The sequence below is a fragment of the Rattus norvegicus genome, chromosome 7 (assembly GCF_036323735.1).
Source record: "Rattus norvegicus strain BN/NHsdMcwi chromosome 7, GRCr8, whole genome shotgun sequence".
Classification (NCBI taxonomy): Eukaryota; Metazoa; Chordata; class Mammalia; order Rodentia; family Muridae; genus Rattus; species Rattus norvegicus.
The window spans coordinates 132,178,559-132,200,687 of record NC_086025.1 but is presented as its reverse complement, the minus strand read 5'-3'; the positions used below and the strand labels follow the sequence as shown (position 1 = coordinate 132,200,687).

General features: G+C 44.6%; 1 protein-coding gene across 6 annotated transcripts in view; it reads right to left on the bottom strand.

Annotated features, from left to right (window-relative positions):
- The window catches only part of Spats2 (spermatogenesis associated, serine-rich 2), a 73,276-nt gene that overhangs the window by 31,609 nt on the left and 19,538 nt on the right, over window positions 1-22,129 (bottom strand). For 5 of the 6 annotated variants that reach the window (NM_001395111.1, XM_039078929.1, XM_039078931.1 and 2 more), the window contains 4 exons: window positions 18,334-18,630; window positions 8,468-8,547; window positions 4,443-4,551; window positions 3,444-3,493 (listed from right to left, as the gene is read on the bottom strand). In NM_001395111.1, the coding sequence (NP_001382040.1) occupies window positions 3,444-3,493; window positions 4,443-4,551; window positions 8,468-8,547; window positions 18,334-18,358 (264 nt within the window). In that variant the 5' untranslated portion in view covers window positions 18,359-18,630. The remainder of the gene's footprint in view (window positions 1-3,443; window positions 3,494-4,442; window positions 4,552-8,467; window positions 8,548-18,333; window positions 18,631-22,129) is intronic. The other variant, XM_039078932.2, reaches the window with a different exon arrangement.

Below are 22,129 nucleotides of genomic sequence, written 5' to 3'. Positions count from 1 at the left end.
ACAACCATCTGTAAAGAGATCCAATGCCCTCTTCTGGTGTATCTGAAGACTGCTACAGTGTACTTACATATAATAAATAAATAAATCTTTTAAAAAAAATTGTAACTATATTTTAAAGTGAAATATAAACAGAACACTAGATAACCACAATAACCCAAATGAAAAAATCTATAAATAAATGAATGAGGCATAACCTCGGTCCAATAATCGACAAATAATGAAGCCCGCACTGCAGTGCGGCTTTTCGCCGAGCAGACTGGCAAAGGTCACAGTTTAAATACGTAAGGTCCCTGGCTCCATGGGACAGGCAACCTCATGAACACTGGCATGAGTGAAAAAGCAAAGCTTTTCGAAGTTGCAAATGCACACACCTTTCGACTACAAGTCTAATATCTCCTGGCCGGGACTGATAAACGTACACAAGACTCTTCCTTGCAGAACTGTTACATTAATATCAATAAAGACTAGAAGTCATGCAGATGTAGATCAGTAGGGGACTTACACATTCCAGGATCTGTTATGCGGAATGTGCAAAAAGAGAATATATGTTCCTAATCGTTTAATGTGAATGAAGTATCTTAGAAGCCGCATAAGACGGTCCTGAGAGCTGGGGTGTAGGTCAGTGGCAGAGCACTCGCCTGCGTGCACCAGGCCCCACGTTTACTCTCCAATGCGGAAACAGGCAAGCAAGCAAGAGAATGAATTAGTAATGAATTAGTAAGACTCTGGGGGAGAAACGGGCACCAAGGGCAGGAGAAAGAGATGGGATAAAGTTGTTTCGTGGTGGGTTGGGGATTTAGCTCAGTGGGAGAGCGCAAGGCCCTGGGTTTGGTCCTCAGCTCCGGGGTGGGGGTGGGGGGGGTGGGGGATGGTGGGAGTTGTTTCGTGGTATTCACACTTACACCTTAGACATCTGAAAGTCCTTGTTTTAACAACGGATAGCTACACTGGCAAACACTAACTCTAAAGCTGGGAGATAAGAGAGATCCATCCTCCTGGCCTCCAAGCCCTCCATGCCTGTCGAGCAGGGTGACTCCTCAACTTGGCATCGACTTTCCCCCATGTGCACAGACCAAGTCCCAACACTCTCAGGCCACAACCACTTCTCACTGAACCAATCCCAACAGTCAGCTACCACAGATTTTCATACTGCACAGTACCAAACCAAATCCATTTGTCTTTCTCCAGATCTTAAGAAATTTATATACTATCTCACACACATACTTGTTCAACCACAAATATATCATGAGTTGTTAACAGTTTATATTCTGAGGTCAATAAATTATGACACTGGTGTTCACTGGTGTTTTCTTGACTACGCAAAGCTATGCTTGCTGGGCGCAAGAAGGTGAAACATGGAAGGCAGGGAAACCTCGAGAGAGCTGGAAGTGTCATAGGCCTCTGGGAAATTCTCCAAGGTCAATAAAGCCAACCTGTGCCAAGACAGCCAGGCTACAGAGAAACCCTGGCTTGAAAATCCAAAAGATGGTTGGGTGGGGGAAAAGGGATAACATTTGAAATGTAAATTTTAAAAAAATCCAATAAAAAATTTAAAATTAAAAAAATAAATAAATAAAAATCCAAAGGATGATAATGATGGTGTTGTTGATGATGATGATGACGATGACAATGACGAAGAAGAGGAGGAGGAAGAGGAAGAGGAAGAAGAGGGGGGAGGGGGAGGAAGCAGCAGCCAAGCCTGGATTGGTCAAGAAATCATTTCAGGGCTGGCAGGACCTCTCATGGTTAAAAGTCCTTGGCACACAAGCCTGACAACCTGAATTCAATCCCTGGAATCCATGTGGAAGGAGAGAACCAACTCCCAAAAGCTGTCGTGCATCATGGCACGTACACCCCACACAAACACAACAGTGAAATTTAAAGAAAAGCATTTCAGAAAGCAACACTAACCTAGTGCAGGAAGGACACTCCTGACCCAAGCTGGTACTTAGTCAAAAAGCCGTACCCAAGCATTTCTTAAAGGAACCACATCTGGGGTGGAGACGTGGAAAGAATCTGAACCCAGCTAGTAACCTGTGAGGGAGGCATCTGGATCTAAATGGATATAGGTGAGGGATTAACAGCTAATATGCTAGGCGCTGTAATGAGAATGCATATGTAGTAATATTACTTTTCTTCTGTTGTCTTTCCCCTATGTAGCCAGCCCACAATGGCCTTGAACTCCTGACCCTCCGATGCCCCAGATCACAGGTGTGGAGCACTACATCTGTATCTTTCTACTTTCTAGAGGAGCAAACTAAACAATACCCACAGCTCACAAGACCAGGCAAAGTCGAACAGGACAGAAGACCAGCTCTGACCAACAGAAGCCCACTCGCCCTCCACTCTCTAACGCATACCAGCTGCCTCTGGAAGGCACACAGCCTGGGCTGTGGAAGATGGGCAGCACCCACAGCTGCCAGTCAAAGCTGGCACCCAGGAAGCACACTCAGGTGAAAAGAGAGGACAGAGCAGAGCTGTGCTCCAACCACTGGGAGCTCACCACATGCAAACCAACCATGAGTACACACAGAGAGACAGAGGCGGTTTAAGAAGGAAACGCTGCCATTTGTTTGGCTTTAAGTGAAGTGAGAGGTCACTAGTAGCGGGGACTCTGTAGCAAGGTGACCTGGCCTGCAATCTAAACTGTTTTAGCTAATCTAGGAAACAAGTCCTGCTGAGAACCAGCCCCTCCCTGGAGAAGCCGGGCTCTCTCCGACATGCTCACTTGTGTCAACTCTTGTCTAGAGCACCGCAGCGACGGCACCAGCAAACTGTGCTCTGCTCTCAAGCCCAGGGAGCTCACTGTGTGATACTCTGAGATCTCACTGTCCAGACTGGCACTGTTGAGATGGAAATCAGAAGACATGGAAACACTGTCTTTCAAGTACCACAGGATGCACAGGTGAGAAGGCCGTGGCATGTCAGCCCACTATCAACAGGGCGGATCTGGCTGACCTGGGGAGCTAGGCAGGCGTCCCACTCCGCCCTCACTGCTGTGAGTGTCCCTATGCTCCCCTGCTGGAGCTCCAACAAGCGCTTTAATATTATCAAATATTCTTTAAAGCCCTTTTTCTTTTCAAAATCTATGTGGAGTGCTCTGCCCTCATGTATGTATGTGCACTACACATGAACCTAATACCTGTCCTCATGATGTATGTATGTGCATCACACATACATGCACCTAATGCATGTCCTCATGATGTATGTATGTGCATCACACATACATGCACCTAATGCCTGTGGAGGTCAAATAGGTCCAGACTACTTAGAACTGGATTTGCCGATGGCAAGGAAGCTGGCATGTGGGTGCTGGGGACTGCACCCAGGTCCTCTGCAAGAGCAGTATGCTAATCTTACCTGTTAAGACATCTTGCCTAAAGTCTAATTTTAAAAATAAAAATCAATATAAATATCACATTCTAACACGTAATTCATTTTACCTTTTTTTTGCCAGTTACTATCCATTCTTTGAGCACTTCACTGGCACTTCCTGAAAGAGAAATCAGATGAAGATTTTCTCCTCTGCCACTCAAGGTCAAGGAGTCAGTGCATTAAATCACTGCTACACATTGGACGGAGGCAGTCAGTCCTTCTGCTGTACTGGCCTGCTGAGATCTCCTGGTCACTCAAGATTCTTTATCCATACATCCTAGTCTGACTATAAAGACGACTAGTCGGGGCTGGGGATTTAGCTCAGTGGTAGAGTGCTTACCTAGGAAGCGCAAGGCCCTGGGTTCGGTCCCCAGCCCCGAAAAAAAGAACCAAAAAAAAAAAAAAAAAAAAAAAAAAAAAGACGACTAGTCTTTACCCAAGCACACCATCTTGACTGTGGTGTTTGGGAAAAGCTGCACCCTACACTAGACTCAAACCCTCAAATTATGAAGAAAACATGACTACAGAAAAAAAAAAGTATAGTATTTGGACCTGTTCATCCTAGACTTGCAAATTCAGGAAAATTCATCAAGGAGCCCTGACCACTCTGTTCAAAGACAAAACAGTTTCAAGTAAAGTTTTTTCAAACAAGCTCTATGGAAAGAATTTTAAGAAACACTGATTAACGAATCTTAGGAGTTGGACAGGGCTGTCCTTTTTCTACCTAGCATATAGAAAACATAAGGAAACCCGTGCATCTGAGTCCCCTGTCCCTGGAGTCTGGAAATAAGTGCTGAGTCTGGAACTGGTCATGTGATCCTGGGCCGCTGGCTTAAATTACTTTATCTAATTCCATTCAAATCCACCCATAGTCCACCGGCGGCATGGTTTCTTTGTCTGGGGAGGGGAAAACATATCTAATAATAAAGGAGCTTTCTTAGCTTGTCTCTTCCAGTTTCTCTATAGCTTGGGAATGTGTCCTATATTAACAAAAGGACGGTATGTGGCTCTGTCATGGGACTGCACTGCGGCTCAGGTCCCAAAGTCTAAACTTGAGGTGACGTTACCTTCCATGAACGCTTGCACTGTTTTGTCCACACAGTTATCAAAGTGCTGCAGAACCAGGATGATCTCATTATTGCTCTTATTGGGAACTATTGCACGCACCGCATTTATCTGCAAAAGATGACATGAGCAGGTCACCAGGCAGCAGAAGTGCATGGGGCGAATAACAGTGTCAGTGCAGGTCAGCAGTGTGACCACTGCTTAATGTCAGGAAGAACACACGAAACCATCACACCAGGAATAGTAAGTAGGAAAACAGTAACACCACATGAAAGCTCAATTTTGATTCAAAAACACAGAACATTTATAGAAATAGAAGGGACCAACCGAGAGGCGGGTCAGTGAATAAAAGCATTTACAATAGTGTGGAAAACCTGAAGTCTCCAAGCTGCCCTCTGACCTCCACACAAGCTACCAGGTGCACATCTGTAGTCTCTTGGTTTCTGTCTCTGTCTGTCTGTCTGTCTGTCTGTCTCTCTCTCTCACACACACACACACACACACACACACACACACACACACACACACACACACAATTTTTATTTTTATATTTTTAAAGTGAGAAAGTGCTGGGTATGGCTGCACAATCTGTTAATCCCAGCATGGGAGGCAGAGGCAGGGAGATCTCTGTGAATTTGAGGCCAGCCTGGTCTACAGTGCAAATTCCAGGATAGCCAGGGCTACAGAGAAATCCAGTCTCCAAAAAAAAAAAAAAAAAAGAAAAAAGAAAAAAAAGAAAGAAAGAAAGAATAAGGAAAGGGGGAGCTGGAGAGATGGCTCAGTGGTTAAGAGCACTGACTGCTCTTCCAGAGGTCCTGAGTTCAAATCCCAGCAACTACATGGTGGCTCACAACCATCTGTAATGGGATCTGATGCCCTCTTGGCGTGTCTGAAAACAGTTACAGTGTACTCATATAAATAAAATAAATTAAAAAAAAAAGAATAAAGAAAGGAAGGAAGGAAAAGAAAAGAAAGAAAAGTTTAATTAGGTACCAGCTTTTAATCTTAGCATCAGTGGTTTGCCACTATGCTATAGGGAAAGTAGAAATTTAATGAACCATTAACCATAACAGCTCAGATTTTTGAAAATGGCTGTGGTATGAATGTGTGAATGTGGTATATATGAATACATGTGTGTAGGTAGCACCCATGCACACTGCAGAAGCCAGAGGACACAGACTCTTTTACTCTGTAAGTCTCCACTTTATTTCCTTGACACGGGGTCTCTCACTGAACCTAGCATGAGGCTGGCAGCCAAAAGGCTCCAGTGATCTCCTGCCCCTGCCTGTCACATTGCTGGGGACATAGGTATGTCAGGTCTGTCTGTCTGTCTGTCTGTCTGTCTGTCTATCTGTCTGTCTGTGTGGGTTCTGTGGGTGTGAGGGCAAGTCTTCATGTGTGTACAGCAAATGCCCTTACCTACTGAGCTCTTTCTCCAGCCCAGCAGCTGAGATTCCCACACAGCACTGTTTAAGTCTGTCTGTCTGTTATTCAGCTGTGTGAAAACTCTACAGAGGTAACTTAGAGAATTGTTATAAGCTGTTTTAGGTGCATAAGACATAAGAGACAACTGGTGATAACCCAGCTTAATAAAACAAAACTCAAACGAAGCCCAAATTTATTTTTTTTTTTTTTTTTTTTTTTTGGAGCTGAGGACCGAACCCAGGGCCTTGTGCTTGCTAGGTAAATGCTCTACCACTGCGCTAAATCCCCAACCCCCAAATTCATTTTTTTAAAAGAATTATTTATGTATATGAGTACACTGTCACTTTTTTCAGACACACCAGGAGAGGGCATCGGACCCCATTACAGATGGTTGTGAGCCACCATGTGGTTGCTGGAATTTGAACTCAGGGAACTAGCAGTCAGTGCTTTTAACCACTGAGCCATCTCTCCACAATGAACACTCATTATATCGCATTTCCCTCTCCAGAAATCTCTACTCAGAATTTGATTCAATTTCAATATATTTGCATTTTCATGATGTATATCTGCATAGGCAATCTATTTTATATTATATAAATATCATTATTCATCATGCAAGCTTATTTTCAATTTTGTCAGAGCATTTCTTCATATTGATTTGTACATGTTATTCACGTAGTTAACATGTATCTGTTCCTCATATAGTTAACATACACTGTACACAGCACTCCTACTGTACCATACACTAATTCACTCACTCTCCTGTTGGCAGACATTAGATGTTGGTTTGCTTGTTTTGTTTTTGCAGTGCTTGAGGTAAAACCCAGGGTGTCTCGTTCACGCAAAGCAAGCGCTCACTATGGAGCACCAATCCTAGACCACTAGTTTATGTTTGTGTGTGGCTGAGTCCTCAGTGCCTAGAACAACGTAACATCAGGTGCTCTGTGTAACTGTCAGAATTCTGAATAGCACAGAGCCTATAACCAGTGCTTACTGATCATTTCCAACTGCTCTAGGAAATGGACACACCCAACTGGCTTATGTTTGGTTTGGGTCTCACTATGTAGCTTTGGATGGCCTAGAACTTGCTTTTCAAACTCATAGATGTTGCCTGCCTCTGCCTCCTGAGTGCTGTGATTAAAGGCATATGCCACCATGCCTGGCAGATAGGCAATTTTGTCAAACATATTTTTTGAAATGAAAAATACAGTTTATAGGAGTTGGAGAGATGGCTTAGTGGTTAAGAGCACTGGTTGCTCTTCAAGAGGACCCAGTGCCCACATGGCGTCTAACATCAGCCTGCAACTCTAGTTCAAGGGATCTGACCTCTGCAGACACAGCAAGCACATGCTGCACAGACATACATGCATGCAAAACAACCATCCACATAGTTTACAACCACTGAATGTTCACATGTATGTGTGTATGCAGGTACATGTGAGCACACGTGTGGAGGCCAGAGGATTTAACCTCAGGTGTCCATCATTTTTGAGACAGGTTCTCTGACTGCCCTGGGCTGGCTGGGCTGGGCTGGGCTGGCCAGCAAACTTGTGTGCACCACAGTGCTAGGATTACCAACATGCACTGCTACACCCAGCTTTCTGTTTCCATGACGTTCTCTTCGGCCTTGACTATGTCAGGCACACACCTGTCCATGCAGGCAAACACTCATATACATAAAATAATAAAAAGTTAGGGGTTGGGGATTTAGCTCAGTGGTAGAGCGCTTGCCTAGGAAGCGCAAGGTCCTGGGTTCGGTCCCCAGCTCCGAAAAAAAAGAACCCAAAAAAAAAAATTAATAATAATAAAAAGTTAAAGAACTGAAATCTCTCCAGCCCCAAATATCTTATTATTATGTATCTATTTTATAGCTAGCAATTTCAATGTGCACTTTTTTTAAAATAAACTCGTTTGTCCTAATCACTTGTTTTCATGGATTTTTCTGTGTAGATAACTGTATTTTCTTCCTTTTCAATTTTATCTGTCTTACTGTACAATGTATAATTAATTATTTCTTAAGGAAGTGCTAGGAGAGGTTTTGGTAGGAAATGGTAGATCTAAAGACCCAGAGCTGCAGAGGCTTATTGCCACTAGGATGTCACGGTGCAGTGACATTCTGTTTGTTCCTAGGAGTCCATTTTCTTCTTTCTCCCTAAACCCCTTTCTTTCGAGTCAGGTCTCACAATGAGGCCCTGGTTGGTCTAGAACTTGCTGTGTAGACCAGATTGCTGGTTTCAGAGATCCACCAGCCTCGGCCTCCAAGCACATGAGAGGCGCATGCCACTATGCCCACCAGATTTCATTTTCAGAATGCATTTGTGGGGCTGGAGAGATGGCTCAGCGGTTAAGAGCGCCCGACCGCTCTTCCAGAGGTCATGAGTTCAATTCCCAGCAACCACATGGTGGCTCACAACCATCTGTAAAGAGATCTGATGCCCTCTTCTGGTGTATCTGAAGACAGCTACAGTGTACTTATATATAATAAATAAATAAATCTAAAAAAAAAAAAAAAAAAAAAAAAAAAGAATGCATTTGTGATAGTCACTGCTTATATTAATACATTTTCCTATAATGTTCAAATATCCTTAGTAATTAGTCTTACCTTCTCCTTCATGTTCTCAAAGGTTCCTCCCTGGGCCAGTACCGTATTGGACTGCAAATCAAAAATGAATCCTGATGAATCTGAAAGAATATAAAAGAAAAATATATTCAACCCTGATATAACCCATGTGTTCTATTCATCCCAGACTAACTACTTTTTCCCTCATAATTACTAACGATTTAGAAACTACTCGGATATTTCTACTACATAGATAATTCATATATATTTTGAGTTAGTCATAAAATAAAACATTCTTTAAATTTTTATTTATTTTTATCAGGTGTGGAGGTGCACGCCTTTAATCCCAGCACTTAGGAGGCAGAGACAGCTATGTCTCTGTTTGAGGCCAGCCTGGTCTATATGGGGAGCTCCAGGATAGTAGAGCTATACAGTGAGACTTGTCTCCAATAGAGAAGTATTTTTACTGTGTAAGTGTTTGCTGCATGTATGTGTGTGCACCCTGTGTGTCTGGTACCTGCAGAGGACATAAGGGCATTGAAGGCCCTAGAACTGTGGTGGTGGATGGTTGTCTCCACCATGTAGGGACTGGAACCAAACCTAGGTTCTTTGCAAGGGCAGCAAGTGCTCTCAACAGTTTATATTTTAAAGTGTGTTTTGAGGAAACTAGCAATATGCCAAGCATATTAAGAGGCCCTTGGTCGGGGCTGGGGATTTAGCTCAGTGGTAGAGCGCTTACCTAGGAAGCGCAAGGCCCTGGGTTCGGTCCCCAGCTCCGAAAAAAAGAACCAAAAAAAAAAAAAAAAGAGGCCCTTGGTCCTGTGAAGGCTCAGTGCCCCAGTGTAGGGGATGCTAGGGCAGTGAGGCAGGAGTGGTGGGTGGGTGGAGGAGCACGCTCAAAGAAGCAGGGGAGGGGGATGGGATAGGGGGTTTGCGAAGGGGAAACTGGGAAGGGGGTAGCATCTGAAATGTAAATAATAAAATATCCAATTTAAAAAAAGGAAAAAGAATAAATATATTTATACTATGCATGAAGCCAGATAAAATTTTAAAAAAGAATATTCTATAATCCTTCATCTCTTTCTTAGTTATCCGACCTTAATTTATAAGCCCCCTAAATGTCGTACGCAAGTAACTGATTGCGAGAGGTGTGGGGGCATCTCTCCTAACAGTTCACGAAAACAGAAGGAATCTGTCTCCTAGGCTACCATGTATGAACCTCATGAATGCACTCATCAACTGATGCTCCCGGGCTGGAGGTGATGAAGCAATGTATCCAAGTCTACTACCAACACCACACCCGAGTCTGCTACCAACACCACATCCAAGTCTACGACCAACACCACACCCAAGTCTACTACCAACACCACACCCAAGTCTACTACCAACACCACATCTAAGTCTACTACCAACACCACATCTAAGTCTACTACCAACACCACACCCAAGTCTATTACTAACACCACACCCAAGTCTGCTACCAACACCACATCCAAGTCTGCTACCAACACCACATCTAAGTCTACTACCAACACCACATCTAAGTCTACTACCAACACCACACCCAAGTCTATTACTAACACCACACCCAAGTCTGCTACCAACACCACATCTAAGTCTACTACCAACACCACATCTAAGTCTACTACCAACACCACACCCAAGTCTACTACCAACACCATACTCAAGTCTGCAACCAACACCACACCCAAGTCTATTACTAACACCACACCCAAGTCTGCAACCAACACCACACCCAAGTCTACTACCAACATTACACCCAAGTCTACTACCAACACCACACCCAAGTCTGCTACCAACATCACACCCAAGTCTACTACCAACACCACACCCAAGTCTACTACCAACATTACACCCAAGTCTACTACCAACACCACACCCAAGTCTACCACCAACACAGTATCCAAGTTTGTACTCAGCAAATGAAACTCAATCAGTAAGGTAAACAAAACCAAACCTCCAACGAGTTATTCTTTTTTCAAGTTTGTTCCTAGACTGTGACTGTACAATCAGTAATAACCACAGTACATGTGTGTGTCTGCACGAGACGCAGCCACTGACTTGCACCTGGCAGGCACGAGCTCTGCACTAAGTGACATCCACAGCTACCCCTCTACCTCAGCACTGAATGCTTCAAGTCTACGACAAGCCGTCCTGGGAAAAAGGCTAGCGTGCTTCTCGGATTCTGCTGTGCACGTGTACCTTCTGAGAAATCTTATGCCAAAATGTAGGCTGGGCCTCAACAGTCTAGACTAAGGCCTAAGATCCCTCTCAGACAGTTTCAGCATCACTGATTCCTGAAACCCACTTGGGAGTAGTTTGGGAATTAAAACACAGCAAAGCAAGTGATAGGGGAAATTCTGACAAAGGGAGTATAAAAAATATTGAATATGATAGTATATTCCAAATTCTTTTCTATGATTACAAACATAAGTATTTTAGTTAAAGTTTCATTTAGAGCTATAATTCTACCTTCATTCCAAATACCTCCTAGTTGCTAAGGAAGGTCCAAGGTCTATGTTCTGGTCAGATCTGAGTACAAGTGTGAAAGAGAACATGACTAGAGCCTGTCGTTCTTAAGAGAAATCATGTTTGCCAATAAACTGTGAGTCCATTTAGATAAAAAAAAAACCAAAAAAAACAAAAAAACCTGTTTGTACAAAAAAATTGGGCATTACACAAACCCAGTGTGTGTAAGCCTCAGTCTTCCAGATGACGACACAACATGGTTAATTCTCAATTACCCTTATCAAGTGAAAGAGAAGCAGCAGAAAGAGGAAGACCGCACATGGCCAAGGCACCGAGACACCTCCTCACTCGCTGCAGACCAATCCAATGATGTGGTCTGACAGCTGTAGTGTGCTCCCCTGCACCGGAAGGCCTATCAGTGACCAAAGGGTGACACCCAAGACACCAATCAAGAGCTCATTATTAGAGACACAAACCACCAATCTCTTAGAACAGAGGGACACGCTTAGAGCAAATTATCCAAGTATGGCCTATTTTAGAAGAGGATTCTTACTAGCCTGTTAATTGTCCTCCTAACAACACACCAGCAAACAAAAAACTACAGAGGGGGTTGGGGATTTAGCTCAGTGGTAGAGCGCTTACCTAGGAAGCGCAAGGCCCTGGGTTCGGTCCCCAGCTCCGAAAAAAAGAACCAAAAAAAAAAAACCCAAAAAAACAAAAAAACAAAAAAAAAACAAAAACCATGAGGGTTCAAATGGCAGTTCTGCACTCAAATCCCACATCATTTGAGTTTATCCAGCACGCCAGTTAACAAAAACCAAGTACATAAAGTGAAGTGGGTGGCGCACGTTTGTAATGGCAGAACGAGATGGGTAAGGAAAGGAAAGGGGCGGTGGGGTTGGGGGAGCAGAAGGGACGATGATGGACAACAGCGAGGTGGTTTACATAAGGGTCTGTTTTTGAAGGTCCTGGTACACCACCAGGTCTCGGCTCATAATGAAATACCCGTCCATACCCACAAGGCCTAAAGAGTCAGGGGACTAGGGAGCTAGCTCAATGCTAGTGGAAGCCATAACAGTATGCTGGATCCCCTTCGACTACAGTTATGGATGGTTGTGAGCGGCCATGTGGGTGTGGCAACTGAACTGGGTACTCTGAAAAGCAGCCAATCCTTTTAACCACTGAGCCAGCGCTGCAATCCCAGAACCCATTTTCACAAAGCCAGGTGTTTGTGTTTGTATCCCAGCCTGGGGAAGCAGAGACAGTGAGGTCCCTGGGGCTTGCTGGTCAACCCGCTTAGACTAGTCTGTCAGTGAGGTCCAGGCCAATGAAGACCCTGTCTCAAAACCCAAAGTGGATGGCTCCTGAGGAATGATACCCAAGCCTGGACTCTGGGTCCACAAGGCATCTGTACCCCCACACAAAATCTAAGCTGGAATTCGTTTTCTGTTTAGCTGTGGTAAGAGCCTGCTTGTTGTTGTTGTTTAAGGCATGGTCCCTACCTCTACCTCTCCAGTGCTGGGCTTTACAGAGCATGCCTGGGCTCAAGATGGGTTCAAGTGCTCCTGTTTGCACTATAAGCACCTCCCACCTGAAGATCAAGAACCACCCCTGTTCTTAACCCTGAGCCGTCTCTCCGGCCACCACTCCTTTTGTAATGAACCAATAAATTTCATTAGAGTTGGTCACAGGAGCATGGAAAGCTAGCCATGACTTCACCACAAAAGAAATCATCTCCTGTCCTCACCAACTATTAACTGCATATATCCTCGGGGAGGGATGGGGGTCCCAGGAGTCCCTCCCTCTTCTACGACAGCACAGCAGGCTCAATCTTGGGTACAGTTTGTGGAAGTTATCACAGCTGTCATGAGGTCAAAAATGTAGCGGGCGGGCTGCACCCAGAAGTCCACACTGCTTCTGTCCTTCCCTCAAGACATGCCTTGGGCTTTGGAGGAAGTGATATAAATACCCCACTTACTCCTGAACATTCAATAGTCCCAGTCCTAAGTCTTCAGAGATACATTTTTAAAGAAAGAAACTGTGTTACATTTTTCTTAGGCAAGATTCAAACAAGATGCAGCCTCCTCTAAATTCAACCTTCTTTGGTAAAAGCCACCCATGCCTGCCTGAGCTTTCCTACTATCACCCACTCCCCACTGTCAGGAATTAGCTTGAAATTCTTACACTTATTTCAGTTAGCACACACTTAAGACCATCAGAAAACAGTGTCACAAATTATTACTGACATCTTTATAAACACCAAATGTGTTGGGTTTCGTTTTTGCTTTTTGATACAGTGCTTGTCCTAGAACTCTGTAGACCTGGCTGTTCTCTAACTCAGAGATCTGACTGCCTCTGCCTCCAAGTGCTGGAATTAAAGGTGTGTACCACCTCCCCATCAGCCAACCCCCCCCCCCCCGCTATAAACACTAAGTTTTAATTATTGCTTTGTGGGCTTCAACAACCAGAGGGTCAGGAAATGGTGTCTGGCTTATCACCTCAGCACCTGGAGGGCTGAGGCAGGAAGAGAGAAGAGGGAGGGAGAGGGGAGGAGAGGAGAGGGGAAGAAGAGAAAGAAGGAGGGGAAAGAGAAAGAGAAAAGGAGGAGAAAAGAGAAGGGGAGGAGAGAGGAAGAGAGGAAAGAAATCAGGCAAAGTTGTTTTAGGCCTAATGATGGCACAAGGCAAAAGAAACCCCAGAAAACAAGCCCTGGCGAAGAGCTGGGGCAACCGGAGCCTGGGAGCTTGGCTGCTGTAATATGAGGGACAATTCTACTGTAACCAAATGGTGGTCCCATTAAAGATTAATCAGAATTACCCTACAATTCAGGATATACGACAGAAGAATTGAAAACAGATCAATACAAATACACTATCTTAATACGTAAGCAGCTAAGTGCTAGCCGATTACACTGCACAACTGAAAACATGCACAGCCAGGTGGGGGGCACAGCTTTACCCCAGCACTCAGGAGGCAGAGGTGGGTGGATCTGGGAGTTCGAGGCCAGTTTTGGTCCACACAGTAAGTCCTACCCAGCCCAGCCAGGGTTACAAAGTGAGGCCCTGTCTCAAAATATATAACAAAAAAAGTAAATATCACCAGCAGCAGCAGCAGCAGCAGCAGCAGCAGCAGCAGCAGCATCACCATCACCATCAGCACCACCATCACCATCAGCACCACCACCACCACCACCACCACCACCACCACCACCAACACCACCATCATCATTATAATCAACCATGCAATAGACTTCTGGAATAGAGACTATGAAAACTGCCACAGCTTGGGCCCTGCTGTGAGAAGTCCAAAGGTGACCTGAATGCACAGAGGTTCTGTGAAGCGCTGAAGGGACTCGTATTAACAGATTTCTCTTCATCAGAAGCCATGCCCACTCTCCACTCTAGACTGCTTAGCAAGCTTAAGTGTGCAGAAGATTTGACGCAGCTGTGGAGTTCGTCTAGAGTTTCTCAGGGAGCTACTAAATTTGTATCTTTTATTTAGACTTATTACACCATTTCCCACCATATAAATGATGACAAAGTATTTCCTTTGATGAAGTAAGTTGAAAACTGGCATTATAACCTGAGACTCCCTCCTCATACTCCTCTGTGCTGGGTATCAAACCCAAGGCTTCCTGCATGCTAGGCAGAAGTTCTGCCTGAGTAAAGCTCCTAGTCTGGGGCTTAATTATTCACTGACGAAAAAACTGAGAAAATCAGTTATAGTACCATCCCTGTCCTAAGTGACACGCTGAGCCCAGTGCAGCCCAGGGAGTCGGCGTGTCGTGCTGTACCGCTCACCTAACGCCATCTACTTCAGAGTCCCACTACTCCAACAGTGCGCGGCATGTCAGCTCTCTTAGGTTCTCGTCATAACTCATTGGCATGCCTTACGCAGACGGAAATGAGATGAGGAACAATACGACTTACATTTACCATGGCCAAAGAGGGGCAAGAAAAGGTAAAGACCCAATTAGATGGAGGGAGAGTTAGAGGGAAGAAGTCTGGAGGCCCAGAAAACCTGGAAGGGTGATTATCAGACTATCAGTAGCCATCTTTCTTCCTTTATTCAACTCTCTTTTGAAAATGAAAAAGCAAGCCAGGCGTGGTGGTGCACTCCTTTAATCCCTGCACTCGGGAGGCAGAGGCAGGGGATCTCTGTGAGTTGGAGACCAGCCTGGTCTACAGAGCGAGTTCCAAGGCTGCATAGAGAATTGAAAGGTAAACTCAGGAGCCCACACAATGAATCAGCAGGCGACGGTCTCACTGCCAGACCTGGCGATCTGAGTTGGAGCCCTGGGGTTCACATGGCAGAAGGAGAGAATGGACTCCTCCAAGTTTTCCTCTGAGCTCCACACGGAAGCCACATCACTCACACACAAAACTGTGTCATGCGTGATCTACAGATAAATGCACACAGAAAATAAATAAGAAAACAAAGATAAAATTTCTTTTAAAAGTAAAGTGAAAAGAAGTGTCTGAACAAATGTAAACTCTTAGAGAAGAGGTTCTGGATGAATTGGACACACCTAGCATTTCAGACAGTGTCCCTCTCTGGTCTGAGCTTGCAACTAGACTAGGCTGGCTGGCAGGTGAATACCAGAAATCAGCCTCTGTTTCCAGCACTGGATTACAAGATAGAAAGGAAGAAAAGAAAAGGGGACAAAAGAAGGGAGGTGAGGAGAGAGAGGAGGATAGGAAGGAGGGAAGAAAGGAGGTTCAGGTAGAAGGGAAAAAGGGAGGGAAGGGGAGGGATGGAGGGAGGGAACATGCATGGATGAGGGGCAAAGCAGAGAGGTGACCTACATGGTAGGTCATAAAAGATGGGTCAGCAAGTTGCCAGAAAGAAATACGGCTACTAAGTAAGGTTATATCTTATCTCTTTCCTTATCAATGAGCCTCAGACCTGCCATTTTCATACCAATTATAAAATTATACATGGAGCCATCTCTTCACATGAACTATTGGAATCTGTAGGAGCTCAGATTCTGCTGCAAATGTAAGCGCACAGTACAAGCACCAAGTGGTGCAGTGCCCAGCTTTAGTCCCACTAACTCATGGGGCAAAGGCAGGCAGAGCTACAATGTAGAAAGAGCTTGTCTCAAGAAAGCAAGAAAGTAAGAAAGCAAGAAGGAAGAAGGAAGGAAGGAAGGGAGGCAGCTAACTAGCTACTGTCACAGAACTGATAACTAATGCTTAGGCATTCTCAAGCTTTAGAACTGAAGATATCACCAATTTTAGTATCAAAGTGATAATCTTCTATTCTACTAATAGTACTTAATAATGAAGAAAAGGGGGTTGGGGACTTAGCTCAGTGGTAGAGCACTTGCCGAGGAAGCGCAAGGCCCTGGGTTCGGTCCCCAGCTCCGAAAAAAAGAACCAAAAAATAAATAAATAAATGAAGAAAAGGACTATTGTATTAAGAAAAAAATGGCATTTAGAAAAACAAAGACAATCAGTTGAGGAGATAGCACACTCCATACATAATGCTCCTGCTTCACAAGGATGAGACCCTGGTTAATGTCTAAAACCAAAGCCGGGCTTGGCGGCATGTGCCTATAATTCTAGCACTGGTGGTAAGAGGCAGGTTGACTACTGGAAGCTTGCTGGCCAGCCAGCCTAGCCTAATTGGCAAGGCCCAGGCTACAGAGAGGCCTTGTTTCAAAAATCACGTGGACAGGACTTAAGGAGGAACAAACCTGAGGTTGTCCTCAGTCTTGTGTGCTTGTACGCATGCATGTGTGCACACCAAACAAAACCACAAACCCTCAAATGTTCAAATAATGGAGAATCATGCTTGGAAGGGAACAAATCAGAGTCGGGAAGTTTGGATGACAAACACCACGTGGTAGGATTTCTAGCTCGCTCTGAACACCACCACTGCAGTATGCTCCAGCAGCCTTCCTAAAGCAAACACACTGAAAAGACACCATCAGTGTGAAAGAGAGAGCAAGGAGGGGTAGATAAAAGGGCCTGGGAGGGGGAAGTAATGTAATTATATTATATTTTTTAAGTCTCCACTGGCTGCTCTTACAGAAGAGCAGGTTTGGTTCCTGACACCCACACGGAGCCTCACAACCACTGGCAACTCCAGTTCCTGGGGCTCTGACAGGTTCTTCTGGCCCCTGTGGACACCTGCGCATACACTCTGCAAGCATATGTATGCATTTGCGCACACACACACATACCCACACACCTACCTACACACACACACACACACACACACACACACACACACACACACACACACACACACACACACAAAGGCGCCTCCTGTCAGATCAATCACTGACTCCCGAGTGGTGCGTTCACTTTTCACTTTTGTTACTGTAGTTCTCAGTTGCAGGAGGAAGCACACGTTTGACTCTCCAAGCATAACTGGAGATCAATCGTGTTGTAGACTAAAAGCAAATGTTGTAAAATCTTCTCCAGTTTATGTCACTCCACTTGAACATTCTTAGTAATCTAACTATTCCTTACAGCTTAAGTTTTCTTTATGAAAATCTGTCATATGACGAAACATATGATGGCTTTGAAAACGTAAGTGGCTTTGCCATACTGTTTTCTTATGAGGGTTCTGAACTGTCAAATAGCAATTAGAAGCATATTTAATATTTGATGACCTCAGTCCATGGAGTTGTGTTTTGAACTATAGAATGCTATACTGAAAATTAAAATGAACAAGAGAAGAAAGTCAAGACACCTATGGCCACTCCTAAAATGAGCACAGAGCGGCCCTGTGTGGTGGCTCTCCTGGCCGCTCCAGTGTACTGGAGAAGGGTCCTGTGCAGCCTGTTTTGTTCCCTCAGCATAACCTCTCTTCATACTTCCTGCCTGTGCCTTCCATTTTGCTGGGGTGGCAAGCCTGGAAGGCTGAAGGAGGAAATGAGCCTGGAAGCGCCTGCTTGCACCGTTTCCTTCCCCTGGGAACAGGAAACACCAGGCAGGAAGTGTCTCCCACCATACTTCCCTGGGGTATATACCCACTCTACAAAAGGTACCAGCAGCTCATGCCTCGCCCTCTGACAAATTTATTACAGCTGGACAGATCTGTCTCGAGTAGAAACTCCTAAGGAGATCAATCCCCAGACTTACACTCAGAACTAAACCTAATACAGTACTTGCAAAGTCTTCCAGGACGTTAATAAACGAACAGTTTCAAACCACAGACTTACTTACCTGAGGATCAGCACTCCACCGCTAGCTACACTTTGATCAAATCCACACCAGTGCCAGGAGGGCCCGAAGCCCTGAGCTTTATTTCCCATCCCCATGCTCTGGGCTCACTTACTTTCACAATGCACAAGACTAAAACCCAGGGCCCTGTGCATGCTGGGCAAGCATCCACCACTAAGCTACACACATCCCCAGACGGCAACAGTTATTCTTTTAACAATTTATGCACATATGTGATCTTACCTTTCTGGCTTTGTTTCCTAGACATTGCAGTTTCCTCACGATCAAATTTTAAAAAAGGAAAACAAAAAAGAGGAAGAAAAAAAAAAAACCCAAAACAGAAGAAATATCTTCGTCCAAGTTCTGGGAATCCTGCTGATTTAAAAGTGGCAATAGAAGTCTATAGTTGGGAGTAATAAATACAAAATCCTGGTTGTTTAAAATTCTGTTCACTAGCTGTCAGTTTCCTTTCCTTCTCTGGTATCAACTTCTTGTCAGGATGTATCATTGCAGTCAGTCATGTCTTTCCCCAGGGAGATTCTAAAAGCAAAAATACAAACACATTTACTATTATAGTAACAAGTATTATTCATGGGATCTGAAATTCTACGAAACTAGTTTCAGTTAATAAAAAGCACTATCAGGCTGGAGAGATGGCTCAGCGGTTAAGAGCACTGACTGCTCTTCCAGAGGTCCTGAGTTCAATTCCCAGCAACCACATGGTGGCTCACAGCCATCTGTAATGGGATCCGATGCCCCCTTCTGGTGTGTCTGAAGACAGCTACAGTGTACTCACATACATAAAATAAAAATCTCTTAGAATCTGATGTTAGTTGAACATGACCCTTTTCTTCTCTTTGGGACTGACATCTCTGGCACTAGCTCACCGGCATGGCACGGTGCTGTAAGCATAGAGCCAATCCCTCGCCGAAGCATCTTTTTGCAGCAAATGGAGATTATTACAGGAAACCACAGTGACCAAAATGCAGAGAACTGCTCACCTGTGGCGCCCGACCCAAGCTGAGAACCGCTCACCCGGGGCCTAGGCTGATGCATCTAAACACAACCGATATACTTGAGGTTTGGGGAACACTGAGAAAGATGGGGGAGGACTGCAGGAGACAGAGGACCAGAAGACTGTGTCTAGATATGACAAGGGAGCTACACCCATGGCACTCAACTATAAATACAGCTGTCCAAATAAGACCTGACAGTGACAACACCAGCTGGCAGGCCGTGGATGAGGGGATTCCCTCCAGGCCTCATCCTTAGATGGGGAGACACAGGCAGTAAGTGCTGAGAGGGAGAATTAGTCTCCCCAGGGATGAGTCTCCAAGTGGCTACCCAATGCCAAGGCTCAGCCCAGAAACCCACACAGAGAAACAACACCCAAGGGACTAAGCAGATGGCACGTATATATTTACTGCATACATACATACATACATACATACATACATACATATATGTAAAAATAATTAAGGGAAAAGAGGCCATGACTTTGAGACAGGAGGAAGCCGGCAGAACATGGAAGAGGTAAGACAGAGGGAAAAAATGATATATTTTAATATATTTTAAAAGTACATTTTCATTTTTATTTTGAGATATATTTATGCTGGGTAGTAGTGGTGCACACCTTTAATCCCAGCATTCGGGAGACAGAGGCAGATGGATCTGAGTTCAAGGCCAGCCTAGTCTACAAATCAAGTTCCAGGACAGCCAGGGTTACACAGAGAAACCCTGTCTCCAAAGGGAGGTGGGGGGATTGATTTTTACTTCTTCAAATTTCTTCAAATTTACCAGAAATAACTATGAAGAAATACAATCAAGGGAATGAAGAGGTGGCTCAGCAGTTGAGAGCACTGGCTGCTCCTCTAGAGGACCCAAGTTCAATCCCCAGCACCTACATGATGGCTCACAACCGTCTGTACAGCTAGTTCCAGGGATATGTATGTGCATGCAGGCAAAACACCCAAACATAAAACTGAAATGAAAAATACAGTTGGGGCTGGAGAGATGGCTCAGCGGTTAAGAGCACTGACTGTTCTTCCAGAGGTCCTGAGTTCAATCCCCAGCAACCACATGGTGGCTCACAACCTTCTGTGATGAGATATGGTGCCCTCTTCTGGTGTGTCTGAAGACAGCTACAGTGTACTCATATACATAAAATAAATCTTAAAAAAAAAAAAGAAAAATACAGTTATAGCCCAGTGTCTGTCAAGAGTGCTCAAAATATACTGTTTTGACATGCCTGTTAACAAGAGAAAACCTTGGAAGTAACTCCTGTGAACTTCATTCATTCATTCATTCATTCATTCAATATGCATGGGTGATTAGCTGCATGTATGACTGTTCACCACTCGCATACAGTACCCTGAAAAGGGTGTCAGACCTCCTGGGTCTAGGGTTACAGAGGACTGTGAGCCTTCTTTGGGGTGGTGGGAACTGAACTTTGATCCTCTGGAAGATTAGTCGGTGCTGTTAACCGAGCCACTGGCCCAGCATCACCTGAGAACTTCTTTGTTGCATCATATAAAACAAGCACATGCGACCCACCATCTGTGGGAACCCTGGACTATATATATTCTTTAAAAAAGCTTTGCGCCCTTCGTACACAAATGACAATCATGCTGCAGTGTCAAAGGTCAGAGGCCCGTGAGTCCTCTCTCACCTTAGTGTCTGTAATGACTGGTATCCTTGGTAACAGCAGGACTCAGTCTAAAGTTACTGTCATTGTTGACACAAATAACAAGACAAGGAGATCAGACAGAAATTAAAGGTGAAACCTGAAAATAGAACCAGCGAACCTTGGAGTGTTCCACAGATTCAAGATAGAGTCACAGTGGGTCCAAACTTCCCACACATCCCTGGCTGATCCCTAACCTGCACACAGGTGCAAAAAGTCATGAGACTCTGTCATGAAAGACACACACACACACACACACACACACACACACACACACACACACACCCCTACAGGCAGGGGGTGGAAGGACAATCCTTACCCAATCATTAATTGGTCACTAAGCTAGGAGACACATATTGGTGTCTTTCTAGTAAACCAAACTTAAGGTTTTTTTATTTTTTTTTTAAAGATTTATTTATTTATTATATATAAGTACACTGTAGCTGTCTTCAGATACACCAGAAGAGGGCATCAGATCTCTTTACAGATGGTTGTGAGCCACCATGTGGTTGCTGGGAATTGAACTCATGACCTCTGGAAGAGCAGTCGGGTGCTCTTAACCGCTGAGCCATCTCTCCAGCCCAGGTTTTTTTAATTTAAAAATAACAAACTAAGTGTGGTGGCTCATGCCTTTAATCCTCGTAGACAGATCTTTGTGAGCTTGAGGCCAGCCTGGCCTACATAGCAAGTTCCAGAACAGCCAGAACTATGAAGAACAGCAGCAGTGGAGTGGATCAACCAGAGCCTAATGTACTACAGAGAACAGAGCTGGAGAAGTGACCCAAGCCCATTGAAGGTGCCCAGAAGATCATGTGTGGATCCCAGACATAGAACAAGAAGCTGTAACACTGAAGTTGCCTTGAAGGCCCCAGGATGTTAGCGATACCAGAGCTGTGGGCTGTCTGCTGAGGAAAGCTGCTAACAGGGAGTGAAAGTAGCCCAAGAGAATAAATTTTTTTTTTCCTGGTGAATGCCAGATTTGCCAATAGCAGTCAAAAAGAATGAAAGGAGTTGGGGATCTGAAGAGCGCTTTGCCATCAGACATGGAGTTTGTAGCTTGCCCAGCTGGCCTTTGGTCTTGCTCTGGCCCAGTATTTCCTCAGCATGACATTTTGGAATGGTAGTGTACACCCTGTGATGGTGGAGGTGTGTGATCTGTTTTTGACAGTAACTGACTGGATGAGTCTCAGAAGAGACTTTTAACACTGTTGAGACTGTAACAGACTATGGGGCATTTGAAGTTGTAATAAACATATTTTGCTATGACTAGGTATTACTGCCATAGACTCATGTGTTTAAAACAGGTCTATGGGAGTCAGGGAGTGGAATGTGGTGGTTTGAATATGCTTGGTCCAG